Raw genomic sequence first — 21,091 nt, 5'->3', positions numbered from 1 at the left:
GGTCGGCATATCCTGCATCTTTTATGGAACTGTCCACACCACCTTCTATGCTGTGTACAGTTGGATCGTCTTCTCCTAGGATCGCGCCGACCTTCTGCGATATTAGGGACGGCTCCGCTGGTGCTGGTCCACCTCCTATAAAAGGGAAAATGATTTTGTAACAATAAAAAATTATTTTACAATTAATGTAAAATCAACTACAATACAGAAACCAACGGAATAAAAATGGCATAACAGAAGATTGAAACCATTCTCACCTGTTTCAGCAAGTTCTTTTCTGTACGCGCGGTATTCATCCTTCATAACTGAGCACATGTTCTGCCATTTTTTCTGGTAGTCCTTGTCACTCCTTGCCACGATAGGATTTCTTCTATTCATAATAATAATAATAATTCATTTATTTTGTATAGCGCTTTTCCAGAAGCCCAAAGGCGCTTTGACAGAGTGGAAAACATAATGCATAACAATACATGAAAACAACAATTGCAAAAAGACAAGAAGCAAGAAAACAAACAGCAGCGATATACGGCATATATATAAGACAAGAATCAAAAAGACAAGACAAGAATCAATAGGGAAATATTGAAAGCAAAAGGAGGGAGAAGGAGAAGAGATAGTCAGGGGTTAAATGCTGTGGGTTGAATGTTGAATGATGGCCTCGGTTATCTTAACCCATGCGTCATGCTTCTTTCTGTTCGAAACGGCGGCAGAAAACTTTGTTGCGATGACACCAATTTGCTTTTCATTCTCTTCGCACAGCCGGAATTTTTCAGCATCAGTGAAATTTTTCTTTCGCCTCGTAGACGTAGTGTTCCCTGCCATGATGAAGGGTGGAAAGAATGCCTAAGGTCTTCCTAGCGACTTACAACAGCATTAAATAATAGCATTTGGTTTTGAACCCAGTTATGTAGTCCCGTCCTTATGTCATGGCACTCAGCCAAACCACAGAAACTGACACAATTCCAAGGTGTGGTGTGGTCGTGTGGTGTGGTAAGGCAAGGTGTGGTATTTCAATGCAGCCAGGTGTGGTATGTCTGTGGCCTAGAGACTGGAGCTGATGAGACAGAGCAGCAGAGGAAGACAAGGAAGTAAAAAAAACTCACTTGACACGTGATCCCGGCCTCGCTGATTGGGACATACACCGTGAGATATCTAGATTTGATCGACATAATTACATAACAAACGTCCAACAGTTACACCCCTCCATCCCTTGGGCAAATGGGCGATCTCCATGTTACAGAGTGCACATATTAAACCTCATTATACAAGATGAGAGATCTACGCAGCAGGCAGCCAGATAATTACTAACTCCATATCACATGTTTATTTACTGTGCGAAGTGATAGAAATAGGAATTAGGGGGAAAAAAGTGAATTCGGATGGAAAGGAGTTTAGTTTGTAAACATCGACCTGACACATTGACACTTAGCACGGAGTTTAAACTGTAAAACGTGGTTCTGAAAGTTGCTTCTCGTGATCTCACGAGTTCGTTGTATTATAATTTATATACAATGCAAACAAATGGAGCATCACAACGTTTTTTTAGGGTGTCATTTGGCGCCCCATTCACTTCACGCCTGGTGCGGTCGCCCCTTCCGCCCCCCATCACCACGCCACTGGGGGTGGGGGGGTAGAGTGGGTAGAGGCACTGTTGGGGGTAGCAGGGTAGAATCATTGTTGCCTCGAAGCAGACTAGTTAACTCCTCCGAGCCCTTTTTGTTCTGTGAAGAGACAACTTTTTGCATTTGGCTTGTTTCATTCCAAGGATTCTGCTTTTTTGTTCCTGGTTCCTGGTTGCTCTGCTTTTTTCTTTGTGGAGCCCCCACCTCGAGTGGCCTTCTGGCTCTGTGTCGGGCAATATCCCATAAAAAAAGAAAACTTAACTAACTCTTCCACCTAGTTTTGTCATAATCTGTCCACAGCTTGTTGAGATATCATGCTGTATATATCGTTTTTGGCCCCATCTCTCAGTGATGAAGAATCACTTTAAAGATTTAAAAAAACTCGTTTATCCGGATCCGCATCTTCACCAAAATTGAATCAATTCTTCATTGTCACACACAAAACCTGTCCACCAAATTTCGTCCAAATCCGTCCTCAACGTTTTGAGATATTCTGTTCACAGACAAACAGACAGATAGACAGACAGGTGTGAAAACAAAATCTCTGTCCACCTTCAGTGGTGGAGGTAGGCAACAACACAGGAGAATTAGAGAATAATGACGATGAGATGGCTTATTCAATAGGGTTTTTTTGCTTCTACATTCACATGGGAGCAGTCAGGGAAACTTCCAACAGTGGAGAGTGAATATCTCGGGGTGAGCAAGGACTTTCACAGGCAGGGTGAGTTATCAATGTGTGCGCCGTCCCTCGGGCTCGGACGAAACGGATCTCCCACCTGCGGGCAATCGTTGGCAGACATTAAAGATCCCATGGTGTCCTTCGCAAATAGTAGGAGAGCTATCGTCGGGACCATGGCCAAATTCCAAATTCGTCGGGAACATGGCATCCGTCCAATATCTCTAACACCTCGTTGGAGTCAGAACACCTCGTTTGTGGGAAAGGTGTTGGGAACGTTAATTAAGGAACGGAAAGGGAAACATTTAAATAAATAAAAACTCATTATAGACAGTTAGCCATATGTTTTATACCTCTCCCACCTTCCCCCAAGCCCTCTCCCTCCCTCAGTTCTCTCGATGTCCCTGCTCTCAAATGTTGTGTTTGTGTCCTTCCCCCTCTCTCCCCATCTTGTCTACCACTCCCCTTATTTTATGTTTTATGTGTCGGTTTGTGGTGGTTTGACTTTTTGTGTGATTAATGTTAGCTCTTTCACGAGCCTCGATCATGTATCCAAAAAAATTAATGAAAAAAAGCCCGCTTGGAGTTTGCAAAAAACACCTAAAGGACTCTCAGACTGTGAGGAACAAGATTCTGTGGTCGGATGAAACCAAGATTGAACTGTTTGTCTTCCGTCTGGTAACGATTGAACGTAACGTTTTGCGTTTGGGCCAAGAAGGTCCATCTTGGTTTCGTCAGACCACAAAACGTTTTGCCACATGGCTTCAGAATCTCCAAAGTGTTTTTTGCATACCTCAAATGGGACTCAAGGTGGGATTTTTTGAGTAATGGGTTCCCTCTTGCCAGATATAATAGTTTTGTATTTTTAATTAATTTTCTGAAATTTGAAGAATTGGTTTTTCACTTGGAAGTTTTGGGTTACGATGTGTAAATAAAGGTGCGAAAAGTCTGATTTAATGCATTTTAATTCCAGGCTATAAGGCAACAAAAGGTGAACATTTTGAAAGGGGGTGTCGACTTTCTATAGGCATTGTGTAATGGCAGCTGCTGCCACTGACTTTTATTTATAAGACGACAGCTGTTTGCAATTGAGAATGCAAAGAGTTTGTTTTTTTTTACCAATATTATTGTTTCTCCAACCTTTGCAATTCAAAGCCTTCACTCAAGGCAAAAGAGGTTGGCATGATATACCAGAGATATGTGCATTGGCCTCTGAGCTCTCTAGCTTGGGTTCGAATTTCGACCCAGATATAAACTGTCATCCTGGTGTTTCACAGGCAGAGCGATTTTCCGTCCCAATCTCAGCTTTCTTGCAGAGGGCAGCAGGTTTTCCTCTCGGATTTTTTTCTGTATTTCGCTCCATCCATTTTCCCTTCTATTCGGACAAGTGCCCCAGTCCCTGCTGATGAAAAACATCCCCATAACATGATGCTGCCACCATCATGCTTCACAGTAGGGATGGTGTTCTTTGGGTGATGTGCTGTGTTGGGTTTGCGACAAATTCATCAAGGTGTGTGCCGTCCTTCGGATGGACGTTTAACTGGACATCCTCTGCTGGCATTAGTTGGTTGAAGGTAAAGATCCCATGGTGTCCTTCATGAAGAGTAGGCGAGCTATCGCTGACAACCATAAACAAATGACAAATTCCTGATGCAACCTATATGGGGCACTGCATCAGCTACACTGTCGCGCCCCTGCAAGAAATGATATGAACCCGCAGTCATGTTCTGCACATGAACGATGATGACTCGAGGCAAATGCATACATTTAATTTTTGTGCTTCTCTTGATTGCTCAATTCAACGTGTTTTACTTTTCCAGGATAAAATATGAGAGAGGTTTGAGGCTCCATTTAGCAACTTTTTGAGATTTTATTTCAAATGAAAGTTAATACATACATACAGTTTATTTAATGCAAAAGGTATGTGGTAAAAAAAACATGCAGACAGTTACAGAAAACATTTTTATGGCATTAATAAGGTAATTGATAAAATTCCCTAGACTGTATCTGCAGAGGCCTCAACTAAGCCAAAGTAAGGGCTGTCCCAAAGCGGTGCTTGTGGAAATGTCTGGACTTCATTCTCCTGGCTCCGAAATGGATGAAGCACCTGTGAGAAAAGTGTTTTGTCTGCTCTAGGCACTTCTTCAAACTCGCAGTAATGTGAGGATATGTTACATCTGGCTTAGGCCTGGATCCACTGTGGTCAATGTTGTCCTCTCTGCTGGGCTCTTCCATGATCTTTTTTATCCAAGACATAGCACCAAGCACCTTGGCATAGATACCTGGCTTGTCCTTTTCACTGCAGCCCTCACCCCAGGAGACAATACCCTGGAGCTTCCCATCACAGACCAATGGACCACCAGAATCACCCTGAGGAATAAAGAAACAACATTTCAAAACAGTCAACTGGGATTTAGATGATAAACATGTTCAACAAAAATGGTAATAGATAGGGTTGTGCAAATGAATTCGTTGACTTAAATATGCATAAGATAGTGTAGATATTTCCTTATTGAGTGTCTTAGCATCAGCTCAAAAGCAACTAGAACGTCACTCGTTAGAGGGCATACCTGGGCCAGGCTGAACAGTTTCGTCCAACCGTCATAACCTCGTGGTAGTTAAATGTGATATTAGATGTGTGTCGCTTTTATCTTTAGTTCACATCGTCCACCCCCCCTCATATATGTGTCCAAAATGATCATCCCTTTTGACTTTTTCAGCATTATCATCCTTTATTTGATGTTTCTCCCTTTGGAATCAATCTTACGTGTCTTTTTAGTGCTCGCCAAACTGCGAGCACAAGTATAGGCAAGAAAAAGAAGCTTATTGCTGAACCCAACCGAGCTTGCCAGGGCATTGGCAGCTCAAGGCTCATGAAGGAGTTTGCCCCACCTATTGGCTGAATTGCGGACCAATGGTAAGTAAGAGGGGAGGGGCGTAAAGTGTTATCACTTATCAGTGACGTGCGTGGCAGTTGAAAAGGTAGAGGCAAGAAAGATTGGGGTGCAAAATCCTGGCGACATGGCGCCGGAGGCTGTATTTGTCATGAGTTCTGGAGCAGAATCCACGCCTCACCCAGGTGACACCATACCCTCTCAGCCGGAGACACACCCTCACCTGCCATCGCCCTGGCGGCAGGGCTTTTTCCTGCAAGGGTCCCCTGAACTGTGCGATCTTCTTCACAACTCACGGGGTTTGCCCGACAATGTCCTCCTGTTCTGTCTGTCCCCAACTATGTCTATCTCTCATAGAATGTCTGTGGGCCCAGTTACGGCATAGTATACTTAAGAAATCCCATTCATTCATTTGGTTTGTGGGCACACGTGGTTGGCAGCAGACACCACATTATTGAGCTCATTGTCTATTGCCATTCACCTGCATTGCTTCCCTTTATTTACTCCACGTGACCATTAATTTATTTAGAAATAAACCTGACTTGGTCTCGGTTGAATTATATATGTGGTGTCTGCTGCATTTGGCAGTTGAATAAGACCCGTTGAGGGACCATTGGTCACGGTCTCTTTGAACACAGCTTTGAAGATCGCATCATGTGACTCGCTTGCTCAGCCTGAGATTAGGTCGAGTCACGTGACGCCCATCCTTGCAACACTGGGTTGCTTTAAGACTTTCAATGTGCACGTCAACATTGTCGTCAGATGCAGATCTGACAGGGAGATTTTGAATGGGTCGATTGTTGCGGTCGCTTTGACACAACACTCCAGATTTGAATAGGGAAACGAGAACGACCAACGGCTGTTACAGTAGTAATATAGCACTTCCCTCCATGCCTTCAAATAAGTGGTGCAACACCATCTCATGTTATACAGTAAATAACACCCACTTCATCCCTATAAACCCCCACAATCAGTTTACCCCTGTTAACCCCACTTAACCCAACCTTCTCATTTGCATGTTTCTGTATTTCCTCGAATCAGCCTGGTGTTGGCTTAGCTGTTAGGGTGCCGGCTTGGGATCCGAGGATCCTGAGTTCGAATCCTGGTCGATCGCTGAATTAACGCCAAAGGCGGGGTTGACTCAGCCTGTCATCCTTCCGAGGTCGGCAAATTGAGTACCAACTTTCTGGGATGAATGATCCTGGTGTGTACCCCGATTTAGAATAGGTACACCCTGGTATCCCTGCGCCTCGTAAGAGGTGAGTAAGGGTTGGCGTCAGGAAGGGCATCCGGCCATAAAAACATTGCCTCAAACAGAGAACCATGATTGTCATGGGACCCGCAAGGCTAACCCCTGCTCTAGCGGGAAAAAATGGCCTTAAAACGATCATTCATTCATTTTTGTGTTCCCTCTAATCCTCTCCTCTTTTCCTGTTCATTTTATGTTTACATGTTGTGTTCAGTTGTGGTCAAAAATGGCAAAATCAGACGTTATTCTTCACCACGACATGTCTGTGCCTTTGACCAATGTATAGATGGCAAAAACATATTTGGCCAAAGGGTAAAGGCACAGGTGGTGGAGCTCCACTGATTGAAGCCTTTGAGCGTCTCTCTCAGCGTCTCTTTCAGCGTCTCTTTCAGCGTCACTTTCAGCGTCCCTCTCTCCTCTCTCCAAAGAAAGACCCCACTCCCCAAAAGGAACAAATGTACGAAGAAACGAAAAAAAGACATTGACATGCAAAAGAAGTTTGAAATTGCACAAACCTTACACGCATCCTGCTTTCCCTCCAAATAACCAGCGCACATCATGCTGGAGGAAAACATCGATCCATAGCTTTTTTGACACACGTTTCTTGGAAGTATGGGAACCTGGAGGCACTGCAGTTCATCTGGGTAACCATCTGTCAGAGGAAAGAGTGAATGGAGAAGGAGTGGATAGGGAGGGTCGGAGGCGTAGATGCAGGTGACAATGTCAAATTAATTGCCAATCAATGGGGAGCAAAAACGACAGGGCCTAGCTTATACAGTATAATATGAATAATTGGCCGAGCTTTATCTTAATTAAAGCAAGAAAGTCATTGATCTCATCTGGGAAAGTTATTTAATTAATGGCAACCGGTCAATTCAATGGTTAGCAATGCTTCAATACGCGTGTACATCTTGCGTAAACTCAAGAAAAATGGTGTGAAAGTTAGAGATTTAGTAATAATCCACAATACGTAAATTCGCCCTTTCAGAGAATTTGGAGCACCTGTACGGAGTTCACGTCTCACGATATCCCAGGTAGCCGATACCAAGCGAGTCCACAAGAGCGCCTTGCGGATGATCACCTGCCCCATGCTGACCTTTTACTTGCTTTCAGTATTGCTTCCCTTTCTGATCATAGTATTAAACCAGTCATACACTTTGCTCATTGCCTGCACTCGTTTCCAGTCGTCATCGCCACCTTTTCCCTGAAATTCGACAGGTGGTATCTCGAGGTAGTTTGAGAAACTCCAAACAAATTAATATACCGCAAACACGAACACAACGATTCAAACAATCCCCCATTCCATTCCTTGTCCATTTGTTGAATATAAATATTTGAGTTATTTAATTTTTCTTTGTTTATACCATTTTACTCATTGTTCATTTTTTATTTTGTTTGTTACTTGTATATTGTCTGTTTATGGCTGTTGCACTTTTAATTATATCAGCTCTACTTTTTTTCAATTTATGTTTTATTGTTGATGTGATAACTTTATTTTTAAAATAAATTATCTTTTTGTTAAATTAACTACTAATGTAGTTATGTTAAACCTTCTGAATAGCAGAGTTCGCGCACAGTTTATTTTTGATGCCGATTTATATTTATGTATTTTTATCAGTATTTTTTTATTGTAAACCAAATATCCTTAGTCTTCAGACTTTTGTTTGGTATTTGATTTTAAAAAAAACTATATATTTTTTAAATTAATAACAATGGATGTTAATTTACAACATAATAGTACTGTATTAATTATATTCATACCCTTTGGAGTACAATGGAATAATAAGCTTCCATCTAGCCCATACACTACCCTTTCCGTTCTCACTGTCACAGCACATATGCTACCCCTATAGACATGGGTGGTGCAGGAAAAACAAGAAAAAGAGCAATCAGAGATTGCAAACCCTCGCCAGGATGTATTTTCAGTGTTTTTTAAGGCGTTTGTGTTAAAACAAATATGGTGGCCGAACCGCGTGACTGATGACGTCATCATTATTTTTTCTCCACCAATTGATGCCTACATGGTCCTCAAGAAATTCCATCTTGATAGGATGAAGTTTTGTACTTGTCGAATTATGACGTCATAATGGAGGCACCTATGCCATCATCATTAACATATTTTATTCCCCATGGAGAGTTCTTTACCATGAGCCATGTCTCAATTTTTTCTATTCAGAACTTTCGGAGATATAGAGGTGCAAAGTTTTTCGGTTTTCAAAGATGGCGGCCGAACCACGTGACCTATGATGTCATAATTATCATTAAAAAATTCTACAGGTGAAGTTGCACCTATGGTCAAAATTTCCTGTCAATCGGACCAACGGTTGCAGCGAAAATCATATTTATTCTGTGCGGACAAACAGACAAACAAACGGACTCAAATGCAATACCCTCTCTTCTGACGAAGGTAAAAATGCAAAAAGTGTTTGTTACTTTATTCAGGGCTCGCCATGGGCACCTAATTTTAGCGTCGGGCAACCAAATATTATAAGTGGTTGGGTTTTGGATGCCTGGTCGGGCAGCCTCAAAATCCCATAATGAACATCAATTTTGACCCCAAATGTATGATCGCCATGATCGGAGCGATAAAGTTTATGAAATGCAGTCGCGATCACGGACTCACCTAGTTCTCTCATTTTGGTCTTGCGCAGTTTCCTGTTCAAGATCATTTCTTAAAAATATGCAAACGAAATGAACTTTTGGGGGTATTCCACATATGACAGGGGTGAAAATATTTGAAGCCTTCTCACAGAAGGCACCTGCCAATATTTAGTGGGCCATTGGTCCATGGTAAATTATGAAACTTAAATAACAGTGGAATTAAACTTTTCTTAAAGTCATCTTGCAGGGAGATGTTAAAAATACAATTATATCAATTAATAGACATGACACCAATACCACCTCCCCTAACCCCTACCCCAAGAGTAACGTGTGCCCAGATAAGGCCAGGTTATCTCAATCTATTGAGATAAATAAGAGGAATTAGTCAGAAAAGACTCTCAATTTGCTTTGTGGCTACGAAAAGACCAAATGTGGACATCCGGGCAGAAAGTCGAGACGAGATTGTTCCTGATGCAGCAGGTTGAGGACACGTTGAGGGTGATAGAGAAGATAATGTGCCCTCGTGTTCGGCCTGCACATCAGCTAGCTCGGCTTGTGCCTCCACCTGTGATGTTGTAGTTACGGGGTCCGATTGTGGAACTTCCCATCCCAAGAAGCAGAATTCTAATAAGAATAGGCAGGAAAGGAAGCTCCAGACAACATGGAAGGACAAATTCCAGTGACTCGAATACATCGCAGAGAATGTTGAGATGTTCTGTGACGTATGTCAGAGCTATCCAGCACTGGCGGATAGATAGACCCCGCTAATCTAAGTAAATATCTTACTGTTCTTTAAGAAATGAAGTTTCTGTCTCAATCAATTAAACAACGGCAGGTTGATGTGAATTGGCCTTTTTAATTGGATCAGTGTATGAGTAAATATCCATTTTTTTAAATGTCAATATCGTAGAAAACAAGTTTCAGTTTTCTATTTTTATTGGTTTTTATTTTTTTCGGGCACCCAAAAAAAATATCAGAACTAGAAAGCATCTGAAAATGCAAAGCCCATCCACCTCTGTTTGTAATAGACGTCTTCTTCTTCTTCTTCAGTATGCTCAACATTACGAAAACAGTTTTTTTTTAATACAAAATGAAAATTGACGATTTTAGGAGCTATGGATAGGAGTTAGGGCCAGGAGTTAGGGCCAGGAGTTAGGGCTAGGAGTTAGGGATCTTTGTTTCTTTCACATTTCTTTCTACTTTTTCATATTTCTCCTTATTCATTCTAATTCTTGCTTCTTCTTTATTTCTCTCTTTCTTCACCTATCTGTCCAAGGAGAAGTGAATTCTTGCAGAGATTTTTCTGGAAGGTTCAGTTGGCTGCGCCTGGATGGGTTTGAGGGCTGAGGAGTAGCGGCTGAAACCCGAATCTGATCCAGGTTCCTCCTGAAGACTCCATCTTTGTTCTTTGCTTATTCGCGTTCTTTATGATGACTCCAATGTCGTATTCGGTTTTCCATTTCATTATGAAGCTTTGACATTTGAGCTTTTGGTAAAAAAAAAAACAATCAGCTTCGAGCTTTTGATAGGTGAAATAATTCAGTGACGGAATATGCAAGTTTTAAAATTTTCAGGTCAATTAGATAAAAATTGACGATTTTATGTGACGCTGATCTTTGACCTTTTGACCAAATTATTAATTTGCCTTCTCCATATTCTCATAATAAAGCCTTGTTGAAAATTTGATGACAAAACTCAAATGATAAAACCGTTACGGTAAAAGTCAAATGGTCAAATGACCTATGGTTAAATGGTTTAAAGGTCAAATTGTAAAAATTAATTTTGTGCCAGGCACACAGACAAACACACACAGACAGACACACACGGACAGACACACACGGACACATGTTATTGCAAAACCCCGAGTGAAGCCCCCCTTTATTTATTGTGTATCAGCAAAAATGCATTAACTGGGAGTGCGTATAGCGAGGAGTGCCTACATTGAGAAAATTATAGAGGAAAAAGAGACATGTAGCGGAAGTACAAGTAGAGCGCTATACAAAATAATTGAATTATTATTATTATTAAGGCAGAATAGCATGGTGTTTGAACGAGTCTTTTGGGTTTTAAGCAAGGGGGGATAGGATAGCATTGGAAAGGTTGAAAGGACAAACAATTTGGATTAAAAAAAACAGGACGATAAAACAACCTCAAAACTGAGATAATATCTGATCTTCAATATTTTCAATATATTTCAACAGATCACGATATTTTCACGACAATATCTGATCATCAATTCAGAATCATTGGAATCTCCTGCGATGAAGCTAACTCCGAGGGCCTTTCACTCACTCACCGCAGGCAGGTTGGTGGTCTTTCTGTCTTGTACCGACTCCTCTCCGGCCTTGCTCCCCCAGCTATCTCTGTGCTCTGTCCCCCAAATATTCCTACAGGTCGCACAAGATCTGCCTGCAACCCTCTTCTGGTTAAACTGCCAAAATCTTGGCTCTCTGCTCACCTTCACTCCTTCATTCCTCTTTTCTCCCATCTTTGGAACAAACTCCCCCACTCCCTTCAATCCCACTCCTCCCTCCAGGTCTTTAAAACAGCTGTTCACCACCATCTCTTATCTTCCCCCATCCAAAGCCTTGATCTTTTCTACCCCCGTTAATTCACCCCAGATACACTTTTTTTTGAAATGCCAACTTCTTTCCTGGAAGTCCTTGCAGTGTGCTTGTGTTTTATACCTCTCACACCTCCCCCCAAGCCCTCTCCGTCCCACATTTCTCTCGATGTCCCTGCTCTGTTGTGTTTGTGTCATTCCCCCTCTCTCCCCATCTTGTCTACCGCTCCCCTTATTTTGTGTTTTATGTGTCGGTTTGACTTTTTGTGTGATTAATGTTCGCTCTTTCACGAGCCTCGATCTTGAGTACAAAAAATAAATAAATCACAATGTTTGCATACCTTTTGAGAGGCCCCATCCAGACACAGTGCATGTCTGCCCTTCGCGGCCTGGGCAGTGGGGTAGCATAACTGGCTTGATGTGCAGGGAAAGGCGTGCGGGTCTGGCCAGACGTAGCAGGGCAAAGTCATGGTCCAACGTTTCTGGATCATAGTCTGGGTGTCTGATGTGTTGGTCCACGCGTACGTACTGCTCAGATTCTGGCTCCGCGGAGCGAACACGGTGCTTGCCAAGCAGCAGTGTTATGGAGCGTCCATGGGAGATTCTGTAGCTTTGGGAGAGAGGGGAGTCTGAAGGCAACTTTAGGATAGAATGATAGATTACTCATGGATGAAGGTGAAAACATGCAGTAAACTAGAACGGCACTTGTTAGAGCGCATATATGTCCGCCAGGTTGATCAGTGTACCTTCTGTATCCCACTGATAGGCCGGATCTTCTTCCAGACCTGAACCAAAATCGAATCGGCTTGTTCTTGTCATCTACCCAAATCATCCACCTTGGTTCATCATAACTCGTCCACAACCTTTTGAAATACCGTGCTAAATATCGTTTTGGCCCTCTCACTCAATCGGGAAAAATCATTGGGAAAAATCCGGATACAGATTCGGATTGTCAACCAAATGGAACTGATTCGTCCTTGTCGCACACTCAACCTGACCAACAAGTTTCGTCTGAATCCGTCCATAACTTTTTGAGATATCCTGTTCACAGCCAGACAAACAGACAGACAGACTGACAAACAGACAGACAGACTGACAAACAGACAGACAGACTGATATACAGACAGACAGACCGACAAACAGACAGACAGACCGACAAACAGACAGACAGACCGACAAACAGACAGACAGACCGACAAACAGACAGACAGACCGACAAACAGACAGACAGACCGACCGACAAACAGACAGACAGACAGACTGACAAACAGACAGACTGACAAACAGACACATTGACAAACAGACACACTGACAAACAGACACACTGACAGACAAACAGACAGGGGTGAAAACATAACAGGAATGGCACTCGATAGAGAACAGTTTACATTTTGTATGCCACTGATACGCCCAATCTGGATCCGGACCCGAACCAAAATATCATCGGCTTGTTCCTGTCACCTACCTAACTCATCCACCAAGTTTTGTCATAACTCGTCCATAACTTTTTGAAACATCATGCGATATATCGTCACGTCTTTGTCCCGATCGCTCAATGCTGTAGAATCACTTGTAAAATAAAAAGATTCTCCTATCACATTGATAGGCCACATCTGTATCCGGATGTTCACCAAAATCGAATCAATTCGTCTTTGTCTCAAACCAAACCTGTCTACCAAATTTCGTCCGAACCCATCCATAATTTTTTGAGATAACCTCCTCACAGACAGCCGGTAGACACAGGTGGAAACATAACCTCCATCCACCTTCGGTGGTGAAGGTAAAAACAATTGCAGAGGTGCAGACAGTAATGAAAGGTATACGATTGTAACTGTTGAGAAAGTGGGTAGTAAAAACTACCTTTTAAGACAGTGTGCAGCTGTAAGAGCCCACTGATGGCCGATGAGTACTGCACCACACATGTGTGTCCCCTTGCGGTCCAACATCGATGCCTGCCAGGGCTGGGAGTGAGGGTTGCATGCCCGCCCACCATGCACCTTGTACTGCGTAGTCGAAGCATGTCCTGCTCACGTGAAAAAAGAAAGGAGGTAGCAAGTAGATGCAGGATTGAGGAAGAAGGTAGAAAAGTAAAGGAAAAACAATTACTGCAATTCAGTGCAGGCAACTTGTGTGCTCCAAATTAGCCTTAATTCCACGATGTGCGATCCTGTACTGTCCATTTTCTCTATGATATTTCATGCTACTTGTTCCTTGGCTCCGAAAAACACTTTTTTTCGAGCAGAGGCTGAAAAATTAGTCGGCGAAGGAAAGATTATTCTACGCACGATTCTTCTTCTTATTATTCTTCTTCTTCTTTAGTATGCCCGCATCGCTGTGGGTAGCATAATTCGCTGGGGCAGTGGGGCACAGCTCCACCAAAATAACTCAGCACCTTCTGACTTTTTATAGGGGAAAAAAACTTGGAAGAGTTTAAAACTCGTCTTAAAAGAGGCACAGAGAGCTAAAGAATAACTTTATAAAGAAACCACAGCAAGCAAAGCGTTGAAGGTTAAAAATGAAAACTTCCTGCCTTGAATCAGCGAACATGAAATGTGACATTTTGATGCCAAAACACGATGAACGCCAATTTCACGCTTTGCAAGTTACTGGCGCCATAGCAACATCCGATGGTGGCAAGGAAAATATTTGTCTTCAAAACACTTCACACGCCATATAGTTTCATACAGAAGTAGAGCGCATACTCCCGCCGTGGGTCAAGTTGGAATAGTACGCTTTCACAAAAGTTTGAGGGACTAGTTTAGTGACAACACAAGACAGACACTGCACAGATATATATATTTAGAATACTAGGGCATGCCCGTACTATATATAAGCTAGGACGTGCCCGTACGTGGGTGCCCGTTCCTTGCCAAAAAAAAAAAAAAAAAAAAATTGTGTAGGGGTGTGTGTGTGTAAACATCCTAGGGCGTGCCCGTACGTGGGTGCAAAAAAACATGCGTGCAAACAACAACAACAAAAAAAAACTTTGAAACCACGTGGCAGTAACGACCACAGAACCCCCCCCCCCCCCCCCTCTATTTACATGAATGGTTTGGTCCATTCGTAACGACCACAGAACCCCCCCCCTCTATTTACATGCAATGGTTTGGTCCAAAGCGAACGGTTTGGTCCATTCGATGTGATTCGATGATTCGATGTGAATGGTTTGGTCCATTCGCAACGACCACAGAACCCCCCCCCCCCCCTCTATTTACATGAATGGTTTGGTCCATTCGCAAAGCCAAAGCGAACGACCACAGAACCCCCCCCCCCCCCTCTATTTACATGAATGGTTTGGTCCATTCGCAAAGCCAAAGCGAACGACCACAGAACCCCCCCCCCCCCCCCCCTCTATTTACATGAATGGTTTGGTCCATTCGCAACGCCAAAGCGAACGGCGAACGGCTAAATCGCCATAGCTCGGTAAGTACTTGTCCGATTAATTTCAAACCTTGAAAAGGCACATCCTCGGGTCCCCAGCAATATACCTGGCAAGTTTCAAGTATATCGGACCGGTAGTTGTCGAGAAACAGCGGTCACAGACAAACAAACGTACAAACGTACAAACAAACAGAGATTACTGGAATTATAGATAGATATCTATCTATAATTCCAGTAATCTCTGTACGTTTGTACGTTTGTCTGTGACCGCTGTTTCTCGACAACCACGGGTCCGATATACTTTTAACTTGCCAGGTATATTGCTGGGGACCCGAGGATGTGCCTTTTCAAGGTTTCATATTAATCGGACAATTACTTACCGAGCTATGTCCAAAAAACGATTCAACCAATCAGAGAGCAGCGAACTATCGCGTGTGCCGAACGTGGCGGACACACTCTGCCTCGGATGGCACATTTGAGAGCGTATTCATTTATTTCACGTTTGCAAACTATGTTGGCGTTAAACTATGTTTTAAAACTAATAAAACCGAATTTGCGATTCATTCGCTTTCCTGCGCGTTTGTGCACGCGATGGCGATTTCTTTACCAAACTCCGGAAGCCGTTCGCTTTGGACCAAACCATTTCATGTAAATAGAGGGGGGGGGGGATTGTCACCGTACTCGCAAGCCGTCCGCTTTGGACCAAACCATTTCATGTAAATAGAGGGGGGGGATATAATTTTAGATATAGATATAGTACGGGCAATGCCCTAGTAGAAGATAATGTTAAAAAAACAAGGCAATTTCACTTACATTTTCGGATTCAGCGTTCAATCCTATATAAGTGAGTGTGTTTTGAGGCACGTGTGAGTTCAAATAAAATTGTAAGCCAGGAAAACGTTCGGTTCATCCTTAGGGATACAACATGTAAAACCGGCCCAAACGGCAAAACAAAACTCGCTCATTTTAAGTCGTACAAGCTAATGCGACCACTCATTCTTCTGGGAAGAATCCCGTGCACATGCTGGTCACACTTATAACTCACCTAAGTCTTTATAAGTTCATCAAATACTGACACCGCGATTGACATTCGCTGAGGTAAATGTTGAGCTCTCTTCTGAGGTTAAAATAAAAAACCGTTTTAAAGCATTATACGTATCAAACGATACATTTTATGAAACGGGGAAACCGAATACACTCTTTGGTGGTTTTAAAATGACAGAATATGTCTTCATTCGAAAAAAAAGAACCATGAATACGACGCTGCTAACAAAATACACCGCTCTAACGCATAACCACGAGTTTAAACTACATTTACAACAAATATGAAAACTATTTTCATATCACAATGTTAAATATAGAATATATACAAGATAATTTTTTTAAAAATGAGCCCTGTCTTCCAATGGTAAACAATCCTTCAAAAAATTCCTGGATCTGCAATAATATCCTGAGCTTCACCAAAAACTAATCAATTCTTCCTTATCCCAAGGGCAATCATCCCACCAACTTTCATCCAAATCCGTTCAGAACTTTTCCAGATATCTTGTTCACAAACACACGAACACACACACACACACACACACACACACACACACACACACACACACACACACACACACACACACACACACACACACACACACACACACACACACACACACACGATCGAATGGGAGTAGAAAAACTGGATTCGTTTCGAAAAATCGGAATTTGAGATTCACAGGGCCAACCACGTGATGGAGACGTCTCGCTTCTCCATGATGGAGACTCTTCATATCCCACTAAAAATGAATGCATGTTTCACTTGTGGGATTCAGTTACAAATTCGGTTATAAGTGAGGTTCGGCTAAGCCATGGACATTAAGATAATTGCAGGAAATACCAAACTGGTTGTTGTGGCAGAGCAGAGTAGAAAATAAAAGTAGGCCTTTAGGTAGGCTTTAATCAACACAATGGTGGCCAGTTGCACAAGAAGAGGCCTAAGCAGTGCTTGAAGTCCTTAAGAGGGAATGTAGCATGGAGCGGATCGAAGGCAGCCCGGATGTTGCCGGCTGACCCGCTTTTATACAGTAACGATCCCAGAACACAGGACGTGAGGTACACAGGAAGTGAGGTACACAGGAAGTGAGGCATCAAGAAAACTGGATTTATGTCACTGGTCACAATCTTTAACGAAGGTACCGTTGGATCTTCAACATCCACAAGTGAATGCAAGGTCACCTTTATTCCCCTTACAAACGACATTGGAAACCCAGGAGGATACAACAGACACTGTGCAAAACACCAAGATGGTAGTTTGGTCCAGGTCTTATCAGCTCAGCTCAGTCAGCAAAGGTCCTATCCTTGATCAACTCAACTCGGTATTCAGGTTGACGCAGAGGAAACCAAGACCTTCAAGATAATTGGAATCTCCACGATTAAGCTGAGTCTATGGACCAATCTCTGACATCGCAGATGGGTCAGTGGTCTGTCTGCCTTCTAAAACCTCCTTTCTGGTCTTGCACCCTCTGCTCGTTCCGTGTGTTGCACTCCCTGGGCTTCTACAGGGTGTTCATGGTCAACCAGCAATCAGCTTCTGATGAAACTCTAGAATTCCTGAATCATGGCTCACCGAGACTCATTTGTTCCCATTTTATTCCCGCCTGTGGAACCAACTTCATTAGTCTCGTGAATCTCATTCTTCCCTCCAGATCTTCAAGACAGCTGTTCACCACCATCTTAGATCGTTCCCATCCAAAACCATGATCTAATTTCTACCCCCATTGACTCTCCTCAAACCTACCTCTTTCAAAATTTCCAGTCTTTCTCTCCTGCGACTTTTGCTTCTGTATCCAACTTGTCTACAACGTATGTCCTCTACCCCTCAATCTTCCCCACATCCCTTATTTGTCAAAGTCTCCCTCTATTTTGTCCGTCAACCCTGCTGTTGGTGTTTCCCACCTCTGTTTCTCCTTCTCCTTTTGCTCTGTTACATCCTGACACGTCATATGCTTTAGCTCCTCTATGAGCCTCGACTTTATATACAAAAAGCCAACTAAAATCGAATCGACACCAAACAGCGACAGAGACATACATCGTCCGTATCACAAAACCTATTTGATGAGGATTGTGCTGAGATAAAACCAACTATAAGGTATCGCAAATACATCGTCGAACAAGGCAATGAGAAAGAGAGAAGTTGGATGTTACATAAAGGGAGAAGTTGGATGTTATTTAAAAAAAAAAAAAAAAAACCTTTCGAGGCCATTTTTCCCCGCAAGCGGGGGTTGGCCTTTTTCGGGCACCGTGGTTGTTGTTGTTTTTTGGTCCCCTTTTTGAAGCAATGTATTGCGGCCGGATGCCCTTCCTGCCGCCAACCCTGTTTGTCACCTTTTACGACAAACAGGGAATTACCAGTGAACTGGTTCTCAATTTGCCGACCTCGGAAGGACGACAGGCTGAGTCAACCCCCCTGGCGTTAATTCAGTGATCGACCGGGATTCGAACCCAGGATCCTAGGATCCCAAGCCGGCACCCGAACCGCTAAGCCAACGCCAGGCTGGCACCCTAGCCGCTGGCTGGCACCCTAGCCGCTGGCTGGCACCCTAGCTGGCACCCGAGCCGCTAAGCCAACGCCAATGTAGCATGGAGCGGATGTTATAGAAAGAGGGAAATTGGATGTTATAGAAAGAGAGAAGTTGGATGTTATAGAAAGAGGGAAATTGGATGTTATAGAAAGAGAGAAGTTGGATGTTGTAGAAAGAGAGAAGTCGGATGTTATAGAAAGAGAGAAATTGGATGTTATAGACAAAGAGAAGTTGGATGTTATAGAAAGTGAGAAGTTGGATGTCATATAAAGAGAGAAGTTGGATGTTATATAAAGAGAGAAGTTGGATGTTATATAAAGAGAGAAGTTGGATGTTATAGAAAGAGAGAAGTTGGATGTTATAGAAAGAGAGAAGTTGGATGTTGTAGAAAGAGAGAAGTCGGATGTTATAGAAAGAGAGAAATTGGATGTTATAGAAAAAGAGAAGTTGGATGTTATATAAAGAGAGAAGTTGGATGTTATAGAAAGAGAGAAGTTGGATGTTATATAAAGAGAGAAGTTGGATGTTATATAAAGAGAGAAGTTGGATGTTATAGAAAGAGAGAAGTTGGATGTTATAGAAAGAGAGAAGTTGGATGTTATAGAAAGAGAGAAGTTGGATGTTATAGAAAGACAGAAGTTGGATGTTACAGAAAGAGAGAAGTTGGATGTCATATAAAGAGAGAAGTTGGATGTTATAGAAAGAGAGAAGTTGGATGTCATATAAAGAGAGAAGTTGGATGTTATAGAAAGAGAGAAGTTGGATGTTATAGAAAGAGAGAAGTTGGATGTTACAGAAAGAGAGAAGTTGGATGTTACAAAAGGGAGTAGTTGGATGTTACATAAAGGAAGCCTGTTCTCACGTTCAACATCTTGGATTTGTCATTAAATCATGTGTGTACAGACGAGCAGGCAATTGCCACAAAGAAATCCATTGTCACGTTTCTCTTTCAAGGACAGAGAATTTACGTGTGTAAGTTTGCTGTCAGCAGTATTGTTAGAATAACTTAAACAACCTTTCGTACTTCCATAGCTAGTGCTGCAGGAAGATGAGATGAGCTATTGTGATTCAACAATATCCCGTGTCTGCTGACATTTTGTCCGGCACGCCAAAAAACGCCACGAGATCTTTGGATGAACCACATGCGGACATATACTGTACTTTCTTATCCGATGGGTTGCTTTTACCAACAATGACATGCCGAAGACATTGGCAGTTGCGGCACAAAGTGATGAAAACAAGATATGGCTGGAGCTTGACACGAACACTCAAGTATAGAAGAGTTTCGGTATTCTTACCTGCTGCACAGAAGAGCAGAAACAGTTGATACACCTGGATGTCCATTGTACACAGACAAGGAGACAGTATAAAAATCAACCGTTGACATTTAACACACACTCTCTCTCTCTCTCTTTCTGTCTCTGTCTCTGTCTCTGTCTCTGTCTCTGTCTCTGTCTCTCTCTCTCTCTCTCTCTCTCTCGCTCTCTCTCTCTCTCGCTCTGCACCTGTTCCTTTATTTGAATCATTTACTTTGTCTCCTCCCTCTTCCTTTCCTTCTCAGTCAATGCTGCATTCCCTGGCCACAAAACAGGGAGGGGACACAATGCAGCTTGATGTCACCCTAATAAGGAAATGTTTTCTAACCACATGATTCCTACGTCACTTGAAACTGGAAAACAATTACCTTTGTCTACGCCTCCAAGATCTACTTACTTGTGGTATATACTTGCATATCCGATGGATGGTACGTCGTTGGGATAACAAACAGGTATTACCTTTTCTTGAACATCCTTTGTGGTGTCATCACAAAAAAATAAATTAGCAACTTTTTCTTAATTTTTCTTTTTCTTTCATGTCTTTTTCTTAAGATCACAGTTGATCCTTAGATTCCAATCTTCTGGATCATGGATTGCTGTGTGCAGCTCCTCTTTTTCCAGGACCGCATCCTTCCCCGGCGTTTTGATGCAGTTGAGAGCCGGTCTGTCCCCAGTGTTGGCAACCGCTGGACCATATTTGCTGGACCATATCTGAACCAATCTCTGAGGATCACTTTCATTTTTAGCTCACCTGGAACAGAAATTGTTCAGGTGAGGTATTAGCATCATGCCGTGTCCGTCAGTCAGCGAGTCAGTCCGGCAGTACGTAAACACTCGGAACTTCCTCTCTGAAACCACACACACGATTTTGATGAAACTTGACCACAACCTTCATCACCTGTGATGGACTAAAGTTTGTTCACAAACAAAAAACATGGGTTTGCCCCCCAAAATAGGTATTTACTTTCTTCTTTCTCCGTTACATATTTCGTTGGTCATCCATGCCAACCAGTGGTTCCCTGGTTTTACCAGGTGAGCCCATGGGCATTGCCCCTATTTTTACCTCTGCCACCAAAGGTGGATGGAAGCTATGTTTTCACCCCTGTCTGTCCGTTTGTTTGTTTGTGAACAAAATATCTCAGAAAGTTGTGGACGGATTTGGATAAAATTTGGCAGAGATGTAGCGAATGTGACAAGGACGAAATGATTCGATTTTGGTG

The 21,091-nt window shown here is 42.7% G+C and overlaps 1 protein-coding gene across 2 annotated transcripts; it reads right to left on the bottom strand.

Moving 5' to 3' along the window:
• Positions 1-4,148: 4,148 nt before the first annotated feature.
• LOC137434510 (trypsin-2) lies at positions 4,149-20,133 on the bottom strand. 2 transcript variants are annotated; one of them, XM_068127607.2, is made up of 5 exons: positions 19,854-20,133; positions 13,466-13,628; positions 11,947-12,209; positions 6,957-7,093; positions 4,149-4,668 (listed from the first exon to the last, which is right to left on the bottom strand). In XM_068127607.2, exons 1-5 carry the CDS (start codon positions 19,897-19,899, stop codon positions 4,321-4,323), a joined length of 957 nt encoding a protein of 318 aa, XP_067983708.2. In that variant the 5' UTR covers positions 19,900-20,133; the 3' UTR covers positions 4,149-4,320. The 2 variants fall into 2 exon arrangements, with proteins under 2 accessions (XP_067983708.2, XP_067983707.2); XM_068127606.2 differs by having other exon boundaries at positions 11,947-12,215; positions 19,854-20,088.
• Positions 20,134-21,091: the final 958 nt, after the last annotated feature.

The sequence above is a fragment of the Myxine glutinosa genome, chromosome 10 (genome assembly GCF_964187855.1).
Source record: "Myxine glutinosa chromosome 10, kmMyxGlut1.1, whole genome shotgun sequence".
Lineage (NCBI taxonomy): Eukaryota > Metazoa > Chordata > Myxini > Myxiniformes > Myxinidae > Myxine > Myxine glutinosa.
This window is presented reverse-complemented; position numbering and strand designations above follow the sequence as displayed.

Excerpts from the sequence above, each read along its gene's own strand:
- LOC137434510 (XM_068127606.2), bottom strand. The coding sequence starts at position 19,899 with ATGGACATCCAGGTGTATCAACTGTTTCTGCTCTTCTGTGCAGCAG. Across the intron at positions 7,094-11,946 it reads TGGATGGGGCCTCTCAAAAG|ATGGTTACCCAGATGAACTG; the intron begins GTATGCAAACAT and ends TTCCTCTGACAG. Across the intron at positions 4,669-6,956 it reads GAAAGCAGGATGCGTGTAAG|GGTGATTCTGGTGGTCCATT; the intron begins GTTTGTGCAATT and ends TTTATTCCTCAG.